At 51.4% G+C, this 19859-nt stretch overlaps 6 protein-coding genes across 6 annotated transcripts; 2 read left to right on the top strand and 4 right to left on the bottom strand.

Annotated features, from left to right (window-relative positions):
• Nucleotides 1-1138: 1138 nt before the first annotated feature.
• On the bottom strand, nt 1139-2591 carry GT037_000020 (uncharacterized protein; the record flags this gene model as incomplete). Its single annotated transcript, XM_038925067.1, has 2 exons — nt 1139-2428; nt 2475-2591. The coding sequence occupies 2 exons, from the start codon at nt 2589-2591 to the stop codon at nt 1139-1141; spliced, it is 1407 nt and encodes a 468-aa protein (XP_038790923.1).
• Nucleotides 2592-4963: 2372 nt separating this feature from the next.
• GT037_000019 (uncharacterized protein) lies at nt 4964-6553 on the top strand (the record flags this gene model as incomplete). Its single annotated transcript, XM_038925066.1, has 1 exon — nt 4964-6553. The coding sequence occupies one exon, from the start codon at nt 4964-4966 to the stop codon at nt 6551-6553; it is 1590 nt and encodes a 529-aa protein (XP_038790922.1).
• A 389-nt stretch (nt 6554-6942) lies between these two features.
• GT037_000018 (uncharacterized protein) lies at nt 6943-7278 on the bottom strand (the record flags this gene model as incomplete). The annotated part of the gene is made up of 1 exon (XM_038925065.1): nt 6943-7278. One exon carries the CDS (start codon nt 7276-7278, stop codon nt 6943-6945), a length of 336 nt encoding a protein of 111 aa, XP_038790921.1.
• A 1216-nt stretch (nt 7279-8494) lies between these two features.
• GT037_000017 (uncharacterized protein) lies at nt 8495-10078 on the bottom strand (the record flags this gene model as incomplete). Its single annotated transcript, XM_038925064.1, has 1 exon — nt 8495-10078. One exon carries the CDS (start codon nt 10076-10078, stop codon nt 8495-8497), a length of 1584 nt encoding a protein of 527 aa, XP_038790920.1.
• A 123-nt stretch (nt 10079-10201) lies between these two features.
• GT037_000016 (uncharacterized protein) lies at nt 10202-11364 on the top strand (the record flags this gene model as incomplete). Its single annotated transcript, XM_038925063.1, has 2 exons — nt 10202-10539; nt 10596-11364. The coding sequence occupies 2 exons, from the start codon at nt 10202-10204 to the stop codon at nt 11362-11364; spliced, it is 1107 nt and encodes a 368-aa protein (XP_038790919.1).
• Nucleotides 11365-11883: 519 nt separating this feature from the next.
• Nucleotides 11884-19081, bottom strand: GT037_000015 (polyketide synthase; the record flags this gene model as incomplete). The annotated part of the gene is made up of 4 exons (XM_038925062.1): nt 11884-12738; nt 12798-14592; nt 14643-18843; nt 18898-19081. The coding sequence occupies 4 exons, from the start codon at nt 19079-19081 to the stop codon at nt 11884-11886; spliced, it is 7035 nt and encodes a 2344-aa protein (XP_038790918.1).
• Nucleotides 19082-19859: the final 778 nt, after the last annotated feature.

Raw genomic sequence — 19859 nt, 5'->3', positions numbered from 1 at the left:
GGAACACGTTTGGAACGATTCAACACATGTACGAAGTGTTCCTCGATTCAGATTAAGGTTTTATCATCCATCTGCTGACGCGATCAAGTTCAGCGCACCGAGTTCAACTGTTGAGAGGCGAGGCTACCGTAGCGCCGAGGCTCGCGGGCGCATGCGCTGTGGTAGTGTGAAATCCACTGAAGAAACGAGGTCAAGATAGTCCACAGCGCGTAGGTAACTGAATTCAACGCTATGATCGCCGGTTTGCGCGGTAACCTAGAGAAGAACAAGATGTGCGTGTTAAAAGATCGCGAAAGGCTTACCCACCATTTTGCACGTGCCGTCGCCTGATGCTAGCCTTATTTGGCACGGGTCAAGCTATACCAAGCAAGGCCGTGACCCTCAAGACCCAGGGTAAGGTCGTACAAAAGATAGTGCCGGAGGAACACTGTATGCCTCACGGATTAAATTAGTTAATACAAAAGCCGTATGCATCACGATGACAGCAGAACACGGTCGCCGACGCGCTCCCGCGCCGCGAGTCGCTTATGAGAGCGGAGACAGGGTTTGTCCGCATGGTTTGGCCCCCAAAACGATGACACCTAGCGCGATTCTTCAAATGACATTGATGGATAATCTGAAAGTGATGAACCAGAGGTACAGGGCAGACTTGAGATCCGTGATGATCGGGGCATAATAGGTGGAGTTGTGTCGACTGTTGTTGCGATGTTGTAGGTTGCGAGATCGGGATTGTAGGATTTCAGGATAGGTGGGTGTGTATACAGTAAACTGTCAAAGATTTCAAGATAGTCTGGTCCTTCGCCATGCCCGCCATGAACAATTCGACCGATTCTCCGATCCTCTCAGCACGATCAAGCCGACCGCTAGACATTATCTCTTATGGGCAACTTTTGATTTAGTCGTTGTCCCTGCTCATTGCATATCCTCAAACCTGTCTTCCAAAGGTGGTACATAATCAACAAATATGCTCGTTGTGGTCGATGCTCGCTGTACTGAAACTTTTGACCTCACTCGCAGCAAGTCTCTCATTCGTTCTTGTTCTTGAGCGATCGACGGTGGTGAAAGACTCGAGAGTTACGAACCGTTTCCCAATCAATGCGTTCTAAAGCTGTGTCGCTTTGTGGCCACTGTGGTCGTACTAACCTAGGAGGAATGTATCCCTCACACCGCTTTCCATCCAGGATGTAGCGTCGCGATATCTATGGAGATCAGCGTCATAGGGAAAGGTAAGTTCCACGGGCCTGCCTTGCTTATCACGGGCAAACACACTGCCTCGTTTATGGTTTTGCATGGAGAAACGCCCGATACGCTCATAGTGACTACCATGGTTCTGCAATATGAACAACACCGATCTTTCTTCAAAGATTCGTTTGCCTTCATGTGTGACTCTCTCGAGACATGAGTCATCCGGATGTTGCAGGATGACGACACATGGCAATCGCATCCTAGCCTTGTTGAGACTCCTTTTGCTCTTATAGTCGACGTCCCATGATGGCCACACAAATAGGTCGATCTCATGACTATACGGAACCTTGACATATAAGCCGGCTGTGTTTGTGTGGCCGTCTTCCAGGTGCTCCAGATCTAACCTCAGCACGGTGGCTGTCAGTTTAAGGAGCTTCGAATCCTCTAGTAAATCACTTGAACGTTCGGCTAGCCTGCCAAAGGCTTTGCAAGGTAGTTTGAACTCTCCGTCGTACCAGAGCTCGACGGAGCATGTTGATGAAACGCTTGGGACAAAAGCGCAATGATTGACAGTGCCGCGCCAACCAAGGGGTGACCAGCTTGGGAAGCCTTTGCGTCGCGAACATGGCAGTAGGTGCTCCCAATCCAAAGCCATGCCTACCTCAGGTACTTTATAGCTCCGTATATCCTCTCCCCGTGCAAGACTCACCCCCCAGATATGATCAGTTCTCTCCAGGGTTCCAAGGGCACCCAAGATAGCGTTGAGCGCGTCTGAATCATAGGTGAGTTGGCGTCGCGTATATTCACGCATGATTGCTCCCACTCGGTTTTGTATCTCGGCAGAATTCGGCAGGGACGCAGCAAGTTGATCTGTAAGCTCTCCTGTCATGTTCACTCCCGAATCTTCATCGCAAAGGTATAAGTCTTGGTCTTCTAAGAAATATATCCGTTTTCGAGAGAGATAACCTTCCTGAAAAGTCCACGCTCTCGAGAACCAAGTTGACGCTGCGACAATCTGACGTGCTCCCCTTATCTTAGGCGGCAATTTTATGACTAGCAGTAGACGATCGGTAACAGCATGTGTGAGGAGTTTCCAACGCTGGCGGTCACGTGTGACGCCTGGTAGACCGGAATCAGCGTCTGAACCGAACGCTGCGATCAAAGTGATCTGAGCTGAAGAGTAAATGAGTCCCATCTGTTGGATCTGCTGTCGTTGAACATCATGATCTGCCTGATTGATACACTGCCAAGTCAGCTACTTTCTCAAAGTAATATCATGTGGAACTCACATATCGGTCGACCCATAGAAACTGAAAACCCAGCATGGTAGTAGCTTCAATACTGTCCTCCACTGTGCGAGGAAGTCGGCTTGGTAGGTCGGGGAACTGCGTATAGTCCTCCAACATCGACGGGCCCCAAACATAGGAGAGTGCAATGAATATACACTTCTCTGGAGCTAGTATGACTCTTCTGTGATGACAATCAATTACCTTCAAGTCATTTATACCTGACGTTGGTGAAATATTGCATTTCTCGTGCATTTTACAATTTGCCATCCAATACTTTAAGGACTCGAAATCAACGCGATTGAAAGCTTCAGCCTGTAAGTCGGTGAGGTATGGATCATCTTTCTCACCAAGCTTCAAAGACAAAGTGAAGCTGGTTCTTATATGGCTGGTTTTCCGCCGGAGGGAGAATACCCCGCGTGAGTATACTAGACACAGACCAAATTCCTTCGCATCTGGCATGTGTCTGGCCAACTGTCGAGCTTCTAAAGCAGTTCCAAGCACGTTACAAGTGGGACAAGAAGACTGCTTTAGTTCTGTAACGCTTTCCTCGATAGCGCAGACAAGTACCCTTTCATTGAGTTCTGGTCGTAATCTTTCCCAATCGATTGTAGAACAGCGAAGACATTCCAGTCCACCTGTTACGTTCATGCTTCGGTTGCACCACCTATCCCAATGAACCAAAGACTGTTGTTCTGTTGATATCCGAGCGCGGCTTGCCAAATGTCTACACAGACCTGCTCTCAGCAGCGTCGCCGTCGATCGACGTGATCGGATTGTTGATTGTGATATCCGGGACGGTGATTCGTAGCGCTTGGGACGGGGTTTCGAGAAGGAGGAAAGATTACGACAGAAAAACGAGAGGCGGTTTTCGTATGTAGCCCAGGCTTCTAGCTGAACTATATTTGAAGCTGAAGTCGCTCGCTCGTTAGGGCACAATCGATATTCGGGGAGTGTGGAGGACGAAGCGCCGTATATGCCCCGCCTCTATCACACATGCTGACGCTTGACGCTAGCTTGAAGTAGCACAGGCTAATCGACACCGATCTGAGCCGTATTCAGAGAACAGTAGTAGCTTCTCCCCTCACCTATGATCGAGTACTGCATGCCGTCGAATATCGATAACTGAGATGCACGGGCTGAGCCATGTCAAGGGCATGTCAGACGAAGGCTGCATGCGCCGTGGATTGAATGGGTCGATGCAACGCACATGTGATGGCCCTTAACACCATTCCCTTGCCCTTAAGCGTATGCATTACTGGACCTGTCATTGACAAGCTCGCACACATCCTTCCAAATGCATTATTACCTAGCAACTACGGTTGTGCTTCACATCCCGATCTACTTGAACGTCGACCACAGTCGCGTCTTGCTACATGTGATCTTGTCGCTCGATTACATTGTTCCAATCAACCGACATCCATAGCTGCCACATGCTAAGTGTCCCATCAGGAAACGATGTAGTGGCAGCGTCGCGAATCGTGGAGGTGTGTGCGCCAGTAGTGGGACGTTCCTATGCGGCTATTGGGAGGGTAGCTATACCAAAGCCCTGCCTGAGGCGGTCGATCGGTTTGTTATTTGCTCGTTCGTGAGTTTCCGTACGGTGGACGGATCTGTGAAAGCGCCCTTCGATATCGTGAGGCTCGATCGAAACGAAGGACTGCTAGCGCCTAGCAGCTTCCTGGTCACGGCTGCATAGCCAGCAAGTATATATACGAGCGTCAGGCCTGGTGTGGCTGACTCCTGATTGTGTGCTCGGCGGTGTCGGAGAGTGGTGGACTGGAGGTCGAAGCCCCACAGCGATCCGACCCAGCATCTGTGCACGTGATGACGCCCGACGCTAGCTTGTAGTGGCACACGTTCCGCCCGGCCAACCATTTCTTTGGGAACGCTTTGGTGCTGAATGCGACGAACCTCTACTCTCGCCTTTCTCATCGATGTTGTTTGGCCACAGATTATCGCCCTTTTTCACATGGAGGCGTTTTCTGTTCGTCGTTATGTTGGACGCTGTTACGATCATTCAGCACACCAAAGCACAAATCTCATCACTGTCGCGACGCCCGCTAGGCAATAGTAACATCTGAAAGCGACATCAGCTGCTCTTTTGGTCATTTCAGCGTTCACCTCGAGCAGACCCTTCGGATTTGTGGGACACTTTCAGCTCCACAGATTAGATCATTGGCGCGGGTAGCGGCATCGTTGCTAGCAAACGAAGATGGAAAATCCTCGCTAACTGCTGCCTTGCGCCACCGTTTGCTGCAAGGGGTATCACGTAAGGCAACCACCCAAGAAGAAGCGCGCCTAGTGTTTCTTCTTCCCGCAGTCAATTGTCTCACGAACAATTTTGTGCACGCTGCCATCTCTTCAGCAGTCTGTCGACGCTGCGCTCGTCGACCAACACTCACCCTACAGCTGAACGCGGTCTTCGGAACCTGCTCGACAAACTGAACATGACGTAACACCTCGACGTCACACTTGCGCCCACATCCAACATGTTAACAGGTTCACGCCGCTTCCAACGGAGTGCTGATCATTCTCTGAACGAGCGCACAATCGGATGTTCACCAAAAACAACTTGTAACCACCATAAATGGCTTCGTTTACTATGCGCTTTGGTTGGCATAGCCATCTGTATCAATATCTTCGTCCTGTTCAACTGGACCTACGTCGAAACCTTACCAAGCGATATCCTGGGAAATCAAGCTTTCCACCCCAAGCCTTTCGTATCGACAGCGCAGGGCTCGGAGTCGCAAGCCGACAATGGACTTGACTTCTGGACATGGGACACAAAGACGCAATTCAAGACAAGAGAAAGTGTTGGCCAACAGGGCGGCGTCGCAGACGAATGCGCTCTATTTCCAATGCACCTTCTCGCGAAGATTCAGGTGGTTCTGAAAACTGGGGCAGCAGATGATGAGTCGCGGACCAATGCGCAGCTTTCGACGGTCATAAAATGCATCTCCAACATCCTGATCGTTTCGGACGGAAATCATACCTACGGTCGTGACCACCAAACTATCGACACTCTCGCAGATCTGCCGCCGAACACGTACTTGAAACCCGAGGATTACCTCGTCTACGAGGCGCAAAAGAATGCAAGCCGTGAGGGCAGGAAGCTGCAGCAGGGTCATAAAGGCTGGGTGATCGACAAGTACAAGTTCTTGCCGGAAGTGGAGAAGGCGATTGAGCGCAACAATGCGGCCGAGTGGTACGTGTTTCTTGAAAGCGATACGTACATGTTCTGGGACAACGTTTTCCGTCTTTTAGAGAACTATAATAGCTCAGCGCCTTACTACTTCGGATCGCCATCGCCTGGCAGAAAGTACCAATCTGGTTCGGATCCTGAGAACGAAGGGCAGGTGTGGTTTGCATACGGAGGCGCTGGCTTCATACTCTCCACGGCCGCTGCGCACCGACTGGTGGATCGTCCAAGCAATAGCATCGGCCTCAAGGGTCCCCGGCTTGCTATCGAATACATGGAAGACATCAGAGCCGATTGCTGTGGCGACAGTATACTGGGATGGGCTCTGCACGACAAAGCTGGAATTAGTATCGGTGGCCTCTGGCCCATGTTCAGCCCTCATCGGCTCGAGAACATCCCGTTCGGCAAAGACTACTGGTGCGAACCTGTCATCAGCCTACACAAGACTCATCCATTACTCTATAAAGACCTTTGGTCCTGGGAGAACGAACGACGATCAGCCAGTGAGCACCCCGTGCTCTATCGTGATCTACTTTTCTCTTTCCACGGCAACTTCTCTCAGCGCGAGAACTGGGATGCAGCATTCGACGCAGGCTTTCAGCTGCCTGACAATTCCACTGTTCACACAAGCCTCGATTCTTGCAGAACCGGGTGTTTTCAACACAACGATTGTATGCAGTACACCTGGCATGGACGGCACTGCTATTACGCGAAAGCGTTGTATATTGGTAATGCGAAACAGCCAGATGGCCATCACGACCCGGAAGATAGGAAGTATGTCAGTGGTTGGGATAACACGAAGATACAAACTCAAAGCTTTGAGAGAACCTGCGAAGAGGGAGCGCATTGGGTGAAACCAAGCATCGAGAGAAAGTATTGAACGCATGAGGTGTCGGATCCGTGACCCATATTGGGTAGGATGTTGGAAGCATAGCACGTAAACAACTCTAGTTCTCTCATACACTCAGATCTCCGTCGTGCAAATAGGTCGCTCCTGGCCGAAGTTCCGTAACATGCAAGTAGCGCGGTTCAGAGGCACGCTCACGTTAGGCACAAGGATTCAATTGATGGCTGTCATACCCTGTCGACCAAGGCCTGGCCAACTTTGCGACTTGGGTTCGCTTATCGAAGTCAATACAATCAACTAGGCAAGAGGATCGTTGGCCAAGACGACGTTCGCAAAGTTCTCGCAGTCTATATGCGCCGACAGTTGTTCGATGAGAAATCATTTTATGGCGCCCAATTGCATGTGATTTGTTACATTTCCGTTCATGCCCTATAGCAAAACCACTTGTCCCATCCACCAGAGCACCAAGCATAAACACCAGGACCATACTGCCTCGTGCATGTCGCAGGAGTGTTCACGTCGGTGACGAAAGGATAATAACGAACGCCGCAACGCCAGTCATTGCATGTGTCTCCTACTCGGAGATCTATGGCGCTGGCATCGTACTGACCCCTACAGACCCGAGGCATGTCGATGCCGCCGAGCCACTCGCCAGCAGCAACGGAGGGTGCAACGAGGGCTGCTGGAGCAGCGACTCCTGGCACAGCCAGGAGACTGAAGCCAATGATTGCGGTGAGGATAGTGGTGTGGGTGACCATATCGATGAGTGTCTTGGTGAAGCTAAGTCAGCATAGAAAAGGAGGAAGAGAGGTGTTTGTGTCATCGACTGCACTAAGAAGGGCACATTTTGACTATTACACACCTGGGCACTTTATAGGGACAGTGAGAGCGCAATACGGTATCGGGGACTTTGGAATGGTAAGTGGAATGCTGCGTGATTGTGGACCAGGAGAGGGTGGAGAGGATGGAGAAGAGCTGTCTAGAGTGAAAAAAGCTCTCCCTATAGCAACTCGCTGATACTTGAACACGTGCCGTCCAGGACATCGTCTACGTATCTGTCCATCCTTAGCTACATAGAAGTCTCTGGCCAGGTCATCTTGCTTGTAAGCTAGACTTTTGGGAGATACGAAGGAGCTGGCGTGCATTCATTCAATGGCGCTAGACCTCTCCCCGTGACAGAAGTTGGCTCAATGCACATCAGATTCTTCATGTGCATAGAGTGGTTTATGCCACTATGCGGCGCAGCTTAGTGGGGTCAAGTTCTGGCCAAGTGGCCGCACGTCCATGTGACAAAAACAACAAGGCTGTTGGAACTACGAAGACATTGTAGTTGACAGTATCGGAACAGAAATAGTTGATTCTCCAATCAAGGTTTTGGCGCCGATAGAGTGCTTGGCCTTCGTAGAGATAGATCTGGAGGAAGTGTGAGGTCAAACCTCGCGTAGGATTCGATTGCGGGGTTATCTCTGAGCTCACCATACAGTGAGTTATGTCACCGACCCTAGTCTCTAATTGCCAATATGTGCTTGATTTCATGGTTGAATGTCAGCAAGGGGCTGCTGAAAGACACTCTCTACAGCACCGCACAACGTCTGTGGTTAGGAAGTAGGTCCCTTAGCGTGCGAGCGAGAAGACCACGTAAAATTCAGAACGGCTCATCGAGTCGTGTAAGAAACTCAAGGCGCAATCGAAAGATCCGACAGGTGTAAATTACCTATCTCATCTCTCATTATGCAAAGTACAGTTGTGTCGTACTCAAAGCGTTGACTCCTCGGCATGTAGGGAACACCTGCGCTCCCATCAGAAGCGCAAAAAGTTTCAGTCATAGACCGAATTTGAGAGGAAGGGACTCATTGTAATGGCCTTCTCGGAAAGTATAAGGGTCTCTGATGGACTTGATGCTTGGCAAGGATGTTAACGTTGATTGCAACGACTTCGACGCCAAACGCCATCATGTGAAGAATTCGTTACACACTAGGTATATCTTACAGAAAAGTCAACTACTATGCCGACGTCTGCTATAACCTTGCGATTACACAAGGCACTCCATGCTCCCTCGATGCCTTGTTCCCCTTGGACGGTCTTCAAGACTTTTACCTGCAGGCTGCTAAAAGCCTCTTCTTTCAAACACTTGTTCCATGTGCCGTCCAGCTCCTTCGAGAATTCCAACGCGCCTTGAGATTCGATGACCCGATCTCGCATCCCACTTGTGTTGACCGGGACCTTGGTACTGGCAGTCGCCATCCTGGCTGCAATCTCCTCTTGTGTATAGACTTTGGCTTCGTAGCCGACAGCAACGACAGTGACTTTTGGAGCAAGCTTTGATGCTGTGGCTCTGACTGACTCTAGAACTGCGTCAGATGCGCCAAAGTCGACAATGACCACTCGTGATGGCTTGAAATGCTCGGCCCACGCCATGGCGCTCGTGTCGTCGTATGCAGCTGCCCTCATTGGCAGGGACGAGTCGTACTCAGACAATGTGTTGGGGACTGATGTCATCTGTATCAAGGCACGAGGTCCGTGTTTGGACACATCTCGATTCCTTGCCATTTCCCAGCCAAAGCTTCGGCCGGTCTTACTTGAGGCGGAGAGGCTGACGACCACAGCCGACGACAAGTCGGCATCCTCTTGGGACCATGGCGCACCGAAACCAAATGGGTGGATACGTCGTGCAGAAAATACGCTCGTGTTGAGCAAATGCGGACCCTGCCAGAGAGGTTTGCAGAGCGCGGTCATGCGCATGGTCTGCGCATCGCTTTCGCTAACTTGCTCGTAGCTGTTGTAAACCGTCATGAGCTTACTTCGTTGTGCGCTACGCTCCAACCAATGACCCGATGGCTCAATTGCTTCAAGTTGGAGGTCGACGGTGTGCTCTGAAGTAGGCCACATGCCCCACAGCAGCGACCCTGGTGCTATGGCATCGTTTGTGCTCTCAAGGACGCGGCCGTAGCCCCAAGCTGGCACGATACCCCATTTTTCCCAACTGTTGAAGGGTGTTGGACTCGCTTCGGGGACGGGATAGGTATCCCACCAGTGCAGAGGGGTTCCCGATCGGGCGTACGTCAAGTTGTTGTAGGTGAGGGAAACAAGCCACGTCTGGACACGGACTGAAGATGCCGCCAGGCTTGGAGGGTCTTCGTCGATGTGGAATACGGCATGTTTGGCATTATCCAGCTTGGACACAACGTGTATGGATTTTGCCATTATGCGCCAATGTGTACGGCAGGCTTCGGCACGGGGAGCGAATGCCGGGAGTGCGGACAAATGTGGCCTTTTTGCGGCTGCGCATGCAGGTGCGGACAGCTTCTTATGTTGTGCGATAGTGGGGTCGAGGCGTGGGCTGTACAGGGCTTTGATCCTTGCGTTGCGTCGGTTGGCATGCCGTACATGGTGGAGCGTCACGACTCGCTCTACAGAAACAAAAGTATCCAAGAGGTTGATAGAGACGCTAAGGCCGGATGGGGTGGACGTTTTACTCCAGCGGACTTTGGTCGGCCGCACAAGTCCGCGGCTCGGGGCCTGCTGATTGGCGCGCTGCGCGGGAGGTCCAGTCCTCATTGGGCGCTGCTCACGGCATGCTGTGTAAAACCGGACGACAGACGTGGACGACAAGTGTATATGCCAGCTGGTACATCTCAGCCTTCTTCGACAGTGAGCTTGCAAGAAAAAAAAGAAACAGAGATGGCGCCAGCTCAATCCTTGCTGCTGCTGAGTGGCGCCAGTGTGGTCCTGCTCTGGGGCACCATGCTCATCAACGGTACGCTCGACGGCGTCTCGCTCGCCGCAAAACACGGATACTTTCCTGATGGCCGTCCACTTCGCCAAACCTTCACGGGATATCCCAGCGTAGACGGCAATCTCGTCGTTGTAGTCGCCTTCTTCGACATGCTGATCACGGCCCGTGACGTGCACGCACCACGATGGCTGTTCTTCGAAATGTGCAATGTTCTTGGAGCAATAAACACGTGGGTCCTGATTGAAAGCCGACGTCGAGGCGTGAGGAGCTTTTTGCTCCGACAGTCAGTCATCTCTCCTTCGTCAGCAGTAGTACTGCCCGGCTAATCCCTTATTTTAGTATCGTCTTCTTCATGTTTCTCTGGAACATGGCCGGTGCCGCTGTAGTGACCCCTCTGTTCTTCTGCCTCCTCGCAAAATCCGCCTACACCACGCGCGACTGCACAATCCCACTCAACGAGGCCCGCGGCTTTCCCCCAACACTTGTGGTAAACGCCCTCTTCCCTGTAATCATGTACGCAGCATCATGGCTAGGCTGGTCTGCACATACTCAACAAAGCCTTGTCGCGTGGTACCATCTAAATCCGATGCTCATGATCGTCACCGTCGTCCTGGCCAGCCGTCCGGGAACATCGCTCACGCAGTTCGAAACTCCAAAGCGAAAGAGTGCGCCAGATGAAGACGCGCCATGGATCGTTGCCTCGTTGGTCGCAACAGGCGTTCTGTCCGCTGCTGTCCATGTATCCGTTGTACTGTCCGCGCTTGCTGCGTCTTTTACCCGCAACACTGACCTTGGCATCTTGAGACTCTACGTGCCATCGCCGCGCAGCGTGTTCGCCCAGCCACGAGGCTCAATGGCGGCCCTAGTGGAAGGCGCACATTTGTTCACCCAGTTCGATTGGATCATTGTCGCGGCTGCATGCTTCATCATCACAAACCACTTGTTGGAAAAGAGTGCGCCAAGGCTTACCGAAAAGGCCAAGAAAACGGCCTTGTTGTGGAATCTGCTAGGCACGGTCGCCTTGGGGCCTGGCGCAGCAGGCTCCTTTGCGTTGGCGGTGAGAGAAAATCGAATGAGGGCCATGGTGCCGGCTGTGAAAACTATGTAGGCGGTTGGACAGGACCCGGACGAAGAGTATAGAATTTGAGACATTGACGCACGTTGAAAGCACAAGATGCCTAGATTGACAGATTGAATAAAGAATCATGATTCGAAACTGTTGTCGTTGTTCGCTGCTTGCAGATTTCACAAACATGATGTTGTCTTTTTTTTCTTTTTTTTCACAATTTGCTTCTACATCATATCATGCATCTGACCGACTACACATCATGACAATGGCTGGATCGCACGATGGTATAGGCAGGTACATAATACATCAAAACAAGTCAATGTTAGAAATCTCGCTTCCTTAAAGAAGACTCGTGTCTCGTCAATCGACCAAGCTTCAAACATAAAAGGGGTAATCTTCGAAGAATGCTAGAGAAAACGTAACATAACTAACTACATAGCAAAAGTTAAAATTCGCAAACGCCGCTATAAGGAAATACATGCGCAGAATCAACAGGAACACGCGATCTGCTATGCTGACATATATGCTGGCATCTATGCCACCACAGGGCCAAAACGCCTACTCCTCCTTCAAGATACTGTGCTTGATGCAAACCTTCTTTGCCAGCTCCACTGTAGTCAGCGTGGGGCCCAAAAGTTGCTGAAACGGAATGTCCATTGCAAACTCCTTGAAGATCCAGTTGCGCAACTCCGCACCAATCATACTATCAATTCCGTAGCTTGCGATCGAACGACCATCGCCCTCGAAAACATCAAAGTCCAGTAACAACATGCGCGACATTTTGCCAACAACATGGTCACGAGCCATCTGTATAGCCTCAGCCGGCGTGCCTGCACTCAGCATGGAAGCCAAAACATTGGCACCAGCATCACCACCCACAGCCGTACTACCGTTCATGTAGTGAACCAGGGTGCGGAACCGCTCATCAGCCAAGTAGAAGGGCTCGACATTGCCGGCATCTTTGACTGCTTGTGAAAGCATAGCAGGATCAAGACCAATGACCAAGTGGTCGATGGCCCTGTTGGTCTCACCAGCCTTTTGCATGTTGATGGCGAGCTCGAAGGACCGCAGGAGATGTTCTTCATCGATACCATACATGCCCTTGCGTGTCAGCGCTGCTTCGAGTTCGGTGTTCTCAGCCACAACTCCGACACCAAGGACCATAGGGATGATGGCAGCACAAGCGGGCAGACCAAGACTGCGACGGTGGCTGGCGAGCGCATCCATGTATGCATTACCAGCTGCGTAGTTGGCCTGACCTGGGGTTCCGAGGATTCCAGACACGGAACTAGTCATTAGCCAAAAGTCAAGAGGGGTTTTTCCAAGCACAGCCTGGAGGTTGCTTGCACCGTGAACCTTAGGCTTGACAGATGTTTGCCAATCTTCGAAAGTCATTCTAGCGAATATGCTATCCTATGGAATGTTTGTCAATGGCCGTCAGGACTGGAACAAGCACATAATATGGAACTTACCCGGAGAACCATGGCAGCATGAACAACTCCCTTAATAGGACGATGGGCAGATATTTCTGAAACGGCTCGTTGAACGTCTGCACGAACCGAGACATCTCCTCTCACAATCTTGATAACCGCACCAGCTGTCTCGAGATCTTTGACCAGCTGAGCAGCGTCTCTAGCATCGACACCCGAGCGCGACAGGAAGCAGAAGTTTCGAGCTCCCCTTTTCATCATCCACATGGTCAGACTGCGCCCAAGGCCACCCAAGCATCCGACAAGTAAGTAAGTGCCTTCGGGATCAAGCTTCGATTCAGCAGAAACTCGCACAACTTTCACAGGCCTCTCTGATGGCTTGTACTCAAGCACAGTCTTTCCGGCCCTAAAATTGTCCCCAAATCTGCTCACTGCATCGTCTACTTCTGCGACGTTGCGGACCACAAGGTTCTGTGGGGCTGCAATTCGACCCTCGCGGTAGAACTTGATTGTTTCTGCAAGAAGGCTCGACATAACCACCGGTTTTTGCTTGTAGAGATCAACAACATCGTAAGAATAGTAATTCGCACCGCGAGAGAAGGGCACTGAGTCGACAGCGGTACGCCTGTGCGCGCTCTTCTTGCCATAGCTAACGAAGCGACCATACGACGATATGGTACGCCAGGCTTCGCGAGTGGCAGTCTCAGAAGTCGCCGCAGAGCTGAAAACAACATCCACATCGTTCCGATCACTGTAACGGCGTAGAAACATGAACAACTCCTCCTGGGACGCGAAAACCTGATCGCGGCCGAGCCTGAACTGCTGAGTGACACGTTCGGCTTCTTCTCGGCTTGCAGTTGCGACATATGGTATGGCACCTAACAGATACGATATCTCAATGGCTGCGCCAGATACAGCAGCAGTGCCTTCGAGGATAAGAACCCTTTCGCCGCGCTGGACGACAGCCAAGGTCTTCAAGCCGTGAAGCGCAGTGGCGTACGGCATGGGTAGGCCAACCATGTCTAGTAAAGACTCTTCTTCATCAAGTTTCTGTAGCATCTTGGCGGGTATCACTTGGTGAGTGCTGAGATGATCAAAGCTGAAGCCAACGACGCGATCGCCGATACCAAATTGTCGTACAGAATCTCCAACACGCTGAACAACACCGGCAATCTCATGACTGAAGATTGTGTTGGTGTCAGTCCCATTGATCACCTGGACACCCTCCTTGTTCAAGCCGGTCATGGTTACAGCTACTTCGACAGCCTCGGCAGCGATCCTGGGTTGCTCATTGATACGACTGAAAACCACTTGGCCAGATCGGACATCGCCTTCAAGTCGCATGTCGGCATTTAGCAAAACGTCTTCTGGCCCTTGCTTGTCAAGTATTGCGACAGCGTTGACTTCCTCATTCGGTTCTAGTCGGCTGATGTATGTCTGACCACCTGAAATACAGTATTCGTGCTCGATCCTGGAGGGATCCTCGATCTGGCGCGCAACGTTTGCCGCAACACTGTCTGCAGCTTGAGCAGTTGTGGTATTGTCGGGATTAAAATCAATGGTTACAACGTTGATGCTAGCTTGCTCAGCTCGGATGACTCTCAAGAGACCCGCAGCCATGCCTGCCTCTGGAATTCTCCCATCCAAGAGACCTCCAGAGGTAGCCCATAGCAGTGTCTGAGCCGAATCGAGAACCTTCTGTAGAGCCTCAAACTCGGGCTGTGTCAAGTTGACAAGCATGGATTTGGAGAGGTCCAGCACAATGACATGAGCGCTGACATCTACGACGCTTGTGAGCGGTACAGTCGTGGACGCGTAGTCGAGTTGAGAAAGGGATCTGCTTAGGTAAGAGAACGACAACTAGTATGATGAATATTGGGAACATACCTTTGTACTCTCTCCAGCATGGTTGTGTCGGCCTCACGGTGGACAATCTGCACGATCCCCTTCGATGCGTTCTCTTCATTCTTCGGGGGGCTCATTTGATTCACCACCACAGCGTCACCAGACTCCAGGAGAAGCTTTCCATTTGAGGAGAGCATCTGAGAAAGCTCGAAGACGTTGGCGTTATTCTTCTGAGCGACGACTACGCTGTACACTGTTTTTTGAAGGCCTTGGTCAAGAAGACTGGTACTCGCATCAGCTGTGACAACTTTGGCATTCTTGAATTGGCTGGTGTCCTTCTCTTTGGCGTTGGTATCTGTCATGATGATTGTGTAGTTCAGTTCGGGGAATCTCTCTAGGATGTTTAGGCGTAAGGATCCAGTAGTGTCTAGTATCTTGGCAGTAGGGTCCTTGAAATGAGCCAATTCGATGAACTTTTCAACACTCTGGACAGTTTTGAGCGAGTCAATATCGACCTTCCATGTCATTTTACCATAAGGCATTGACTTCATGTCAGCCAATAACGACTGGGGAACAGCTGCTTCGTAAAGAGTGCCGCGCATGTTGTTCATCTCCATTAGAACTTGGCCATTCTTTGCCACCAGTTGATTACCACAGACAAATGATCGTAATCCGCGCTCGTCTGTCCAGGCTGTCGCAAAGCCGTCGTTCAGCTGGTCCCTTGTAGGTGGCCAGATAGAGACCTCGTCTACTTGAGTGGGTGCAATAGCCGCAGACATGGCTTGTGTTCTTCCAGCAAAGATACTAGCAATCATCAATTGGAGGCATGAATCGACAGTTGCCGGATGAAGTACATGACGAGACTCGCCAATGATATTTCCAGCCATGGTTTTGACTTGCGTCTTGCTTTGACAGATGAAGTCAACGCCATTGAACTCAATGTCGGTCATGTCGGCGAATGTTGGGCCGTAATCAAATCCCACCGAGCGGAGAGCCCGATTCCATTCTCTCCCAGACGCTCGCTGGGGAAGATGAAGGGATGGTCTTGGTGCAGGACGCTCTGCACGAGCATTGATTGCGATGCTGCCACTCATGTGATCGTTGGTCAACCCATCTTGGTTGATGGAACACACGTTAAAGCTCCACCAAGGACGCTGCTCCTCGTCCTCTAGATTGTTTGCGCGTCGCATGCTGAACAGTAACTCAATCCCTGTGTCATCGTCTGGAATGACCAGGGCTTTTTTGATTGTCACATCCCGGAGCACGTAGTTGGCGATGTGAACGTTTTCACCACTGGTTTCGGTAAGTTGTGTGATTGCTTCCATGGCCATTGAGAAGTAAGCAGCAGCTGGAAACACAGCCTCACCACCCAACGAGTGGTCTACTAGCCAAGGTACATCCCGAATGCGAAGTATGTTGCGCCATGTCGGTTGCGATAAAGAGCCTCCTGGGAGTATGGAGCCAAGAAGATCATGACGTGGGTACTTTGGATGACGAAGCTCGTCACTGTGTCGCGCTTCAGCCCAATAAGCTTTCTTGCCCCACTGATAAGGCGGCAAATCGACGATCAGACAACCGTGCTTGAGATCGATTTTGCCACTCTTGCTGGACTTCTCTTCCGCTGTGATCGTTACAATATCTAGTGGATAATCTCGTAAGAAAAGCTCTCCTGCAAGCTTCAACATCTGCGACGCAGCGTCTTGGCCACGGAGCAACGACGGCAGATACTCGAGCTGAGATAGTCCTAAAGCTGTCTTGATCTGGCTGATCGGCCCGGCCATTGCGTTGTGTGGGCCAATCTCAATCAACGTGTTGACATGTACAAACATGGGGTCGGTCAAAATTGACTGAACAGCTTGGTTAAAGAGAACAGGCTGTTTCAGGTTCCTGCTGAAATAGAATTCGTCCAGAACAGCATCCTTGGCAATCACGCTGTTTGTCACAGAAGACACCATTCTAGCATTGGTCTTCAGTGGAATATCCAATTGCATGGATACCTCTCTAGCACGGCGAATGCGGCTCTCATACTTGGACGAAGCGGGCTCCATGTGATGAGAGTGGTATGCCTTTCCGCCTGTCTTGACTAGCCGCGCAAACACATTGTCTGCGCTTAGCCTTTTTTGGATATCAGCAATTGCAGATGCGTCTCCTGATAAAGTGACTCCAGCTGGGGAGTTATGGCAGGCCACGAGAACCTTGCCCTTCAATTCAACCAGGTACGGTTCGACTGCTTCAGCGCCGAGACCAACAGCAAGCATCGCGCCTTCGTTGCTGACGTCTCGAACCACAAGGCCGCGGTAGTACGCAAATACAATCGCTTGTGATGCAGAGATGTATCCGGCAGCAAAGGCTGCCGCAATTTCTCCTGATGAATGGCCCACCGTGACAGTAGGATTAATGTCCCAGAGCCTCAGCAGCTGTACGAGAGCAATCTGAACAGCCGTGGTGAGTGGCTGGGCATATTCGGCTTCGCTGACTGGGGAAATGTCATCCGGAAGGAGAAGGGTATCCTCAATGGTCCAGTCTGGCGCATCTTCAAGTTCGTCCAAAGCTGTGTCAAGCATTCGAATACTGTGGAGAAAGCTTGGGTAGTAGGTCATAAGTTCCGCGCCCATACGAGCCCATTGCGCGCCTTGCCCAGTAAAGACAAAGCCGATTGTCGGTGTCTTCTTGTTTTCGGCAACAAACAACTCGCCCAAATTGGTCTGGCGTTGTGTCATCGGACTGACAACTGTGTAGCCGCGGCTTGAAAATGCTGTACGTCGGTTGCCTAGTGTATAGGCCAGGTCCAAGAGCTCGTAGTTTTTGGCAACCTCGCTATGGGCAGCAAAATTTCTCTGCAACGCAGACTTATCATGAGCGGAAAAGAGAAGAAGGTGACTCCGACTACGTTTAAAGGCTCCTCTTGGTGGTTTTATCGTCTTGTCGGTATCAATTAGATACTTGTAGGATTGCTTCTGGACCAAGAGAGAGTCTGCGCTCTCAACGACGATATGAGCATTAGTTCCTCCGTAACCGAAAGAGTTGATGCTGACTCGCTTGAGAGGCAATTTGGGGAACGGCGAGGGTACCACTGGCACTGTGACTTTCCAGTCCTTCCATTGGATGGCGGGACTCGGTTTCACCAGGCCGTGCGTGGGTGGCACAATGCCTCTCTCGACAGTCAAAATGCCTTTGATCAGTGCAGACAGCCCCGAAGCTGCCTCACTATGCCCAATGTTAGTCTTGACGGCCCCAATCATCAATGGTCCGTCACTGTGCTGCCTGGACTGGTTCATAGCAAGAGAGACGGCTCGTACTTCAAGCGGGTCACCGACAGCTGTACCTGTGCCGTGGCATTCGAAATACCCTGTCAATCGCGGATCGAGATCACCTCCACGCTTGTAAGCTGTAGATATGACTTCAGCTTGGCCTTCCAGGTTGGGATGTGTGATGCCGACAGCAGGCACCCGCCCGTTGTTGTTGGTGGCGCTTGATCGAATGACACCGCGAATCGGATCGCCATCACGAATGGCATCGCTAAGGCGTTTGAGATATACCGAACCAACTCCTTCTGCACGGCCATAGCCATCTGCTGATTCATCAAACGTATGACATGTCGAAGTTGGTGACAGCACGCCAAGCTTCGCGGTGTTCATGTGCTGATCGACTGCCAAGACCAGATTCACGCCAGCAACGATCGCAGCGGTACACTCGCCATTTCTCAGAGCGTTAGAAGCATTGTGCAAAGCATACACGCTCGAAGAGCAAGCGGTATTTACTACGATAGATGGCCCTCTCAGGTTGAAGACGTGACTAATTCGATTGCTCAGGATTCCTGGATCGACACCGGTGGCGGCCAGGGAATGGCGGAAAGCAGGCTCCTTGAAGCACATTTGCTGGAAGTCAGCTGTGAAGCAAGCTGCAAATACCGCAGTCTTTGTTCCTGCAATGTCGTCAAGTGTAACTCCCGCTGATTCGAGGGACTCGTATACGACCTCGAGCAGCTTGCGTTGTTGGGGGTCCATCCACATGGCTTCGATTGGGGTTATGCCGAAGAATGAAGGGTCGAATTCTTGGAGGGTTTCGTTCAGAAAATAACCGCCCAATACACTGAAGCTACCAGGCCGATCATTGTTTTCATGGATGTGTGCATCGACATCGAATCGACTCTTTGGAACCTTGGGTGTCTGCCCTGACCTATTCGACATCATCATATCCCAGAAGCCCGATGCGGACCGCACATCGCCCGGCAGGTGGCATCCTAGCAGTGATCGTCAGCTTTGCGACCGACCAGCTCAAGAATGCCAGTACATACCCATGCCTACTACAGCAATAGGCTCAAGTTGTTGACTAAGCGGCTTCTCACTGCTCCCGGGAAGCATCCTCGCGGCGTAGTCATCATCTTTGATAATGTTCTGCGCCTGTTGAGACGCATCGTACTCAGATCGTGTGTCTGACCCACTAGGGGACAGGTCTGGAGAGGAGCCAAGGAAAGGCATATCGACAATACAAGGCAAGACAAGCCGAAGGTAGAAGAAACTGGAGTAGGTAGTAACTGCAAGACTTTCGTCCCTGCTGAAAGCGTTCAAGGTACATGCCTGGTCTTATAACCAAACATTCGCCCCAAAGCTGGAACGATTCTGCTCTGGACTTTTGAAATGCCTTTGAGTATCGTGAAGTTAACGCGGGTCCCTTGCGGACATGCTAGACATGGACATGCGCTTCCCGGTTGCGACGCAGGATTGGTGTCAGGGCCCACGGTTCCTGCTGACCGGGTGGGTGGAATACGGTCGCCAGCATTGCGCGTATGGGAGAACGGACATGAGGACTGCGCACTGGTCAGTATCCGCGCAGGTTGGGCGGACGGAGTCAGTCGTTGCTAATCGCTGTTCGGCTCGGGCCTTGGCTGTCCGATAGCGCGCGCAGATCTCAGCCGTCCGCGCCCTGTTCCGCACCAGTCATGACCAACCGGCTGTCTGCGTAACCACCATCAATTACCGGAATTACTAGAATGTTGCTCGATGCCAAAGACGCACTTGCAGTGCACAGGACATCGCCGGCCGTTGGGCCGGCCACTCTTGCGATTCTCCGCCCCGTCTATTGTCCAGGTGGAACACGGCAAGCTCGAATGCAATGCTCTTGATTGTGGTTGTAGATCAGGCCATGTATGTGTCTCTCGTGTCTGAATTTTACTTATAAGCGGTTTCTTGGTCCATCTATCGTGTACCCTGGTCAAAGCAAGTACTTGCTGCTGGCCAGATCCTCTGTTGTTGCTAT

The sequence above is a fragment of the Alternaria burnsii genome, assembly GCF_013036055.1.
Source record: "Alternaria burnsii strain CBS107.38 chromosome Unknown 705, whole genome shotgun sequence".
Taxonomy (NCBI): Eukaryota; Fungi; Ascomycota; class Dothideomycetes; order Pleosporales; family Pleosporaceae; genus Alternaria; species Alternaria burnsii.
This window is presented reverse-complemented; position numbering and strand designations above follow the sequence as displayed.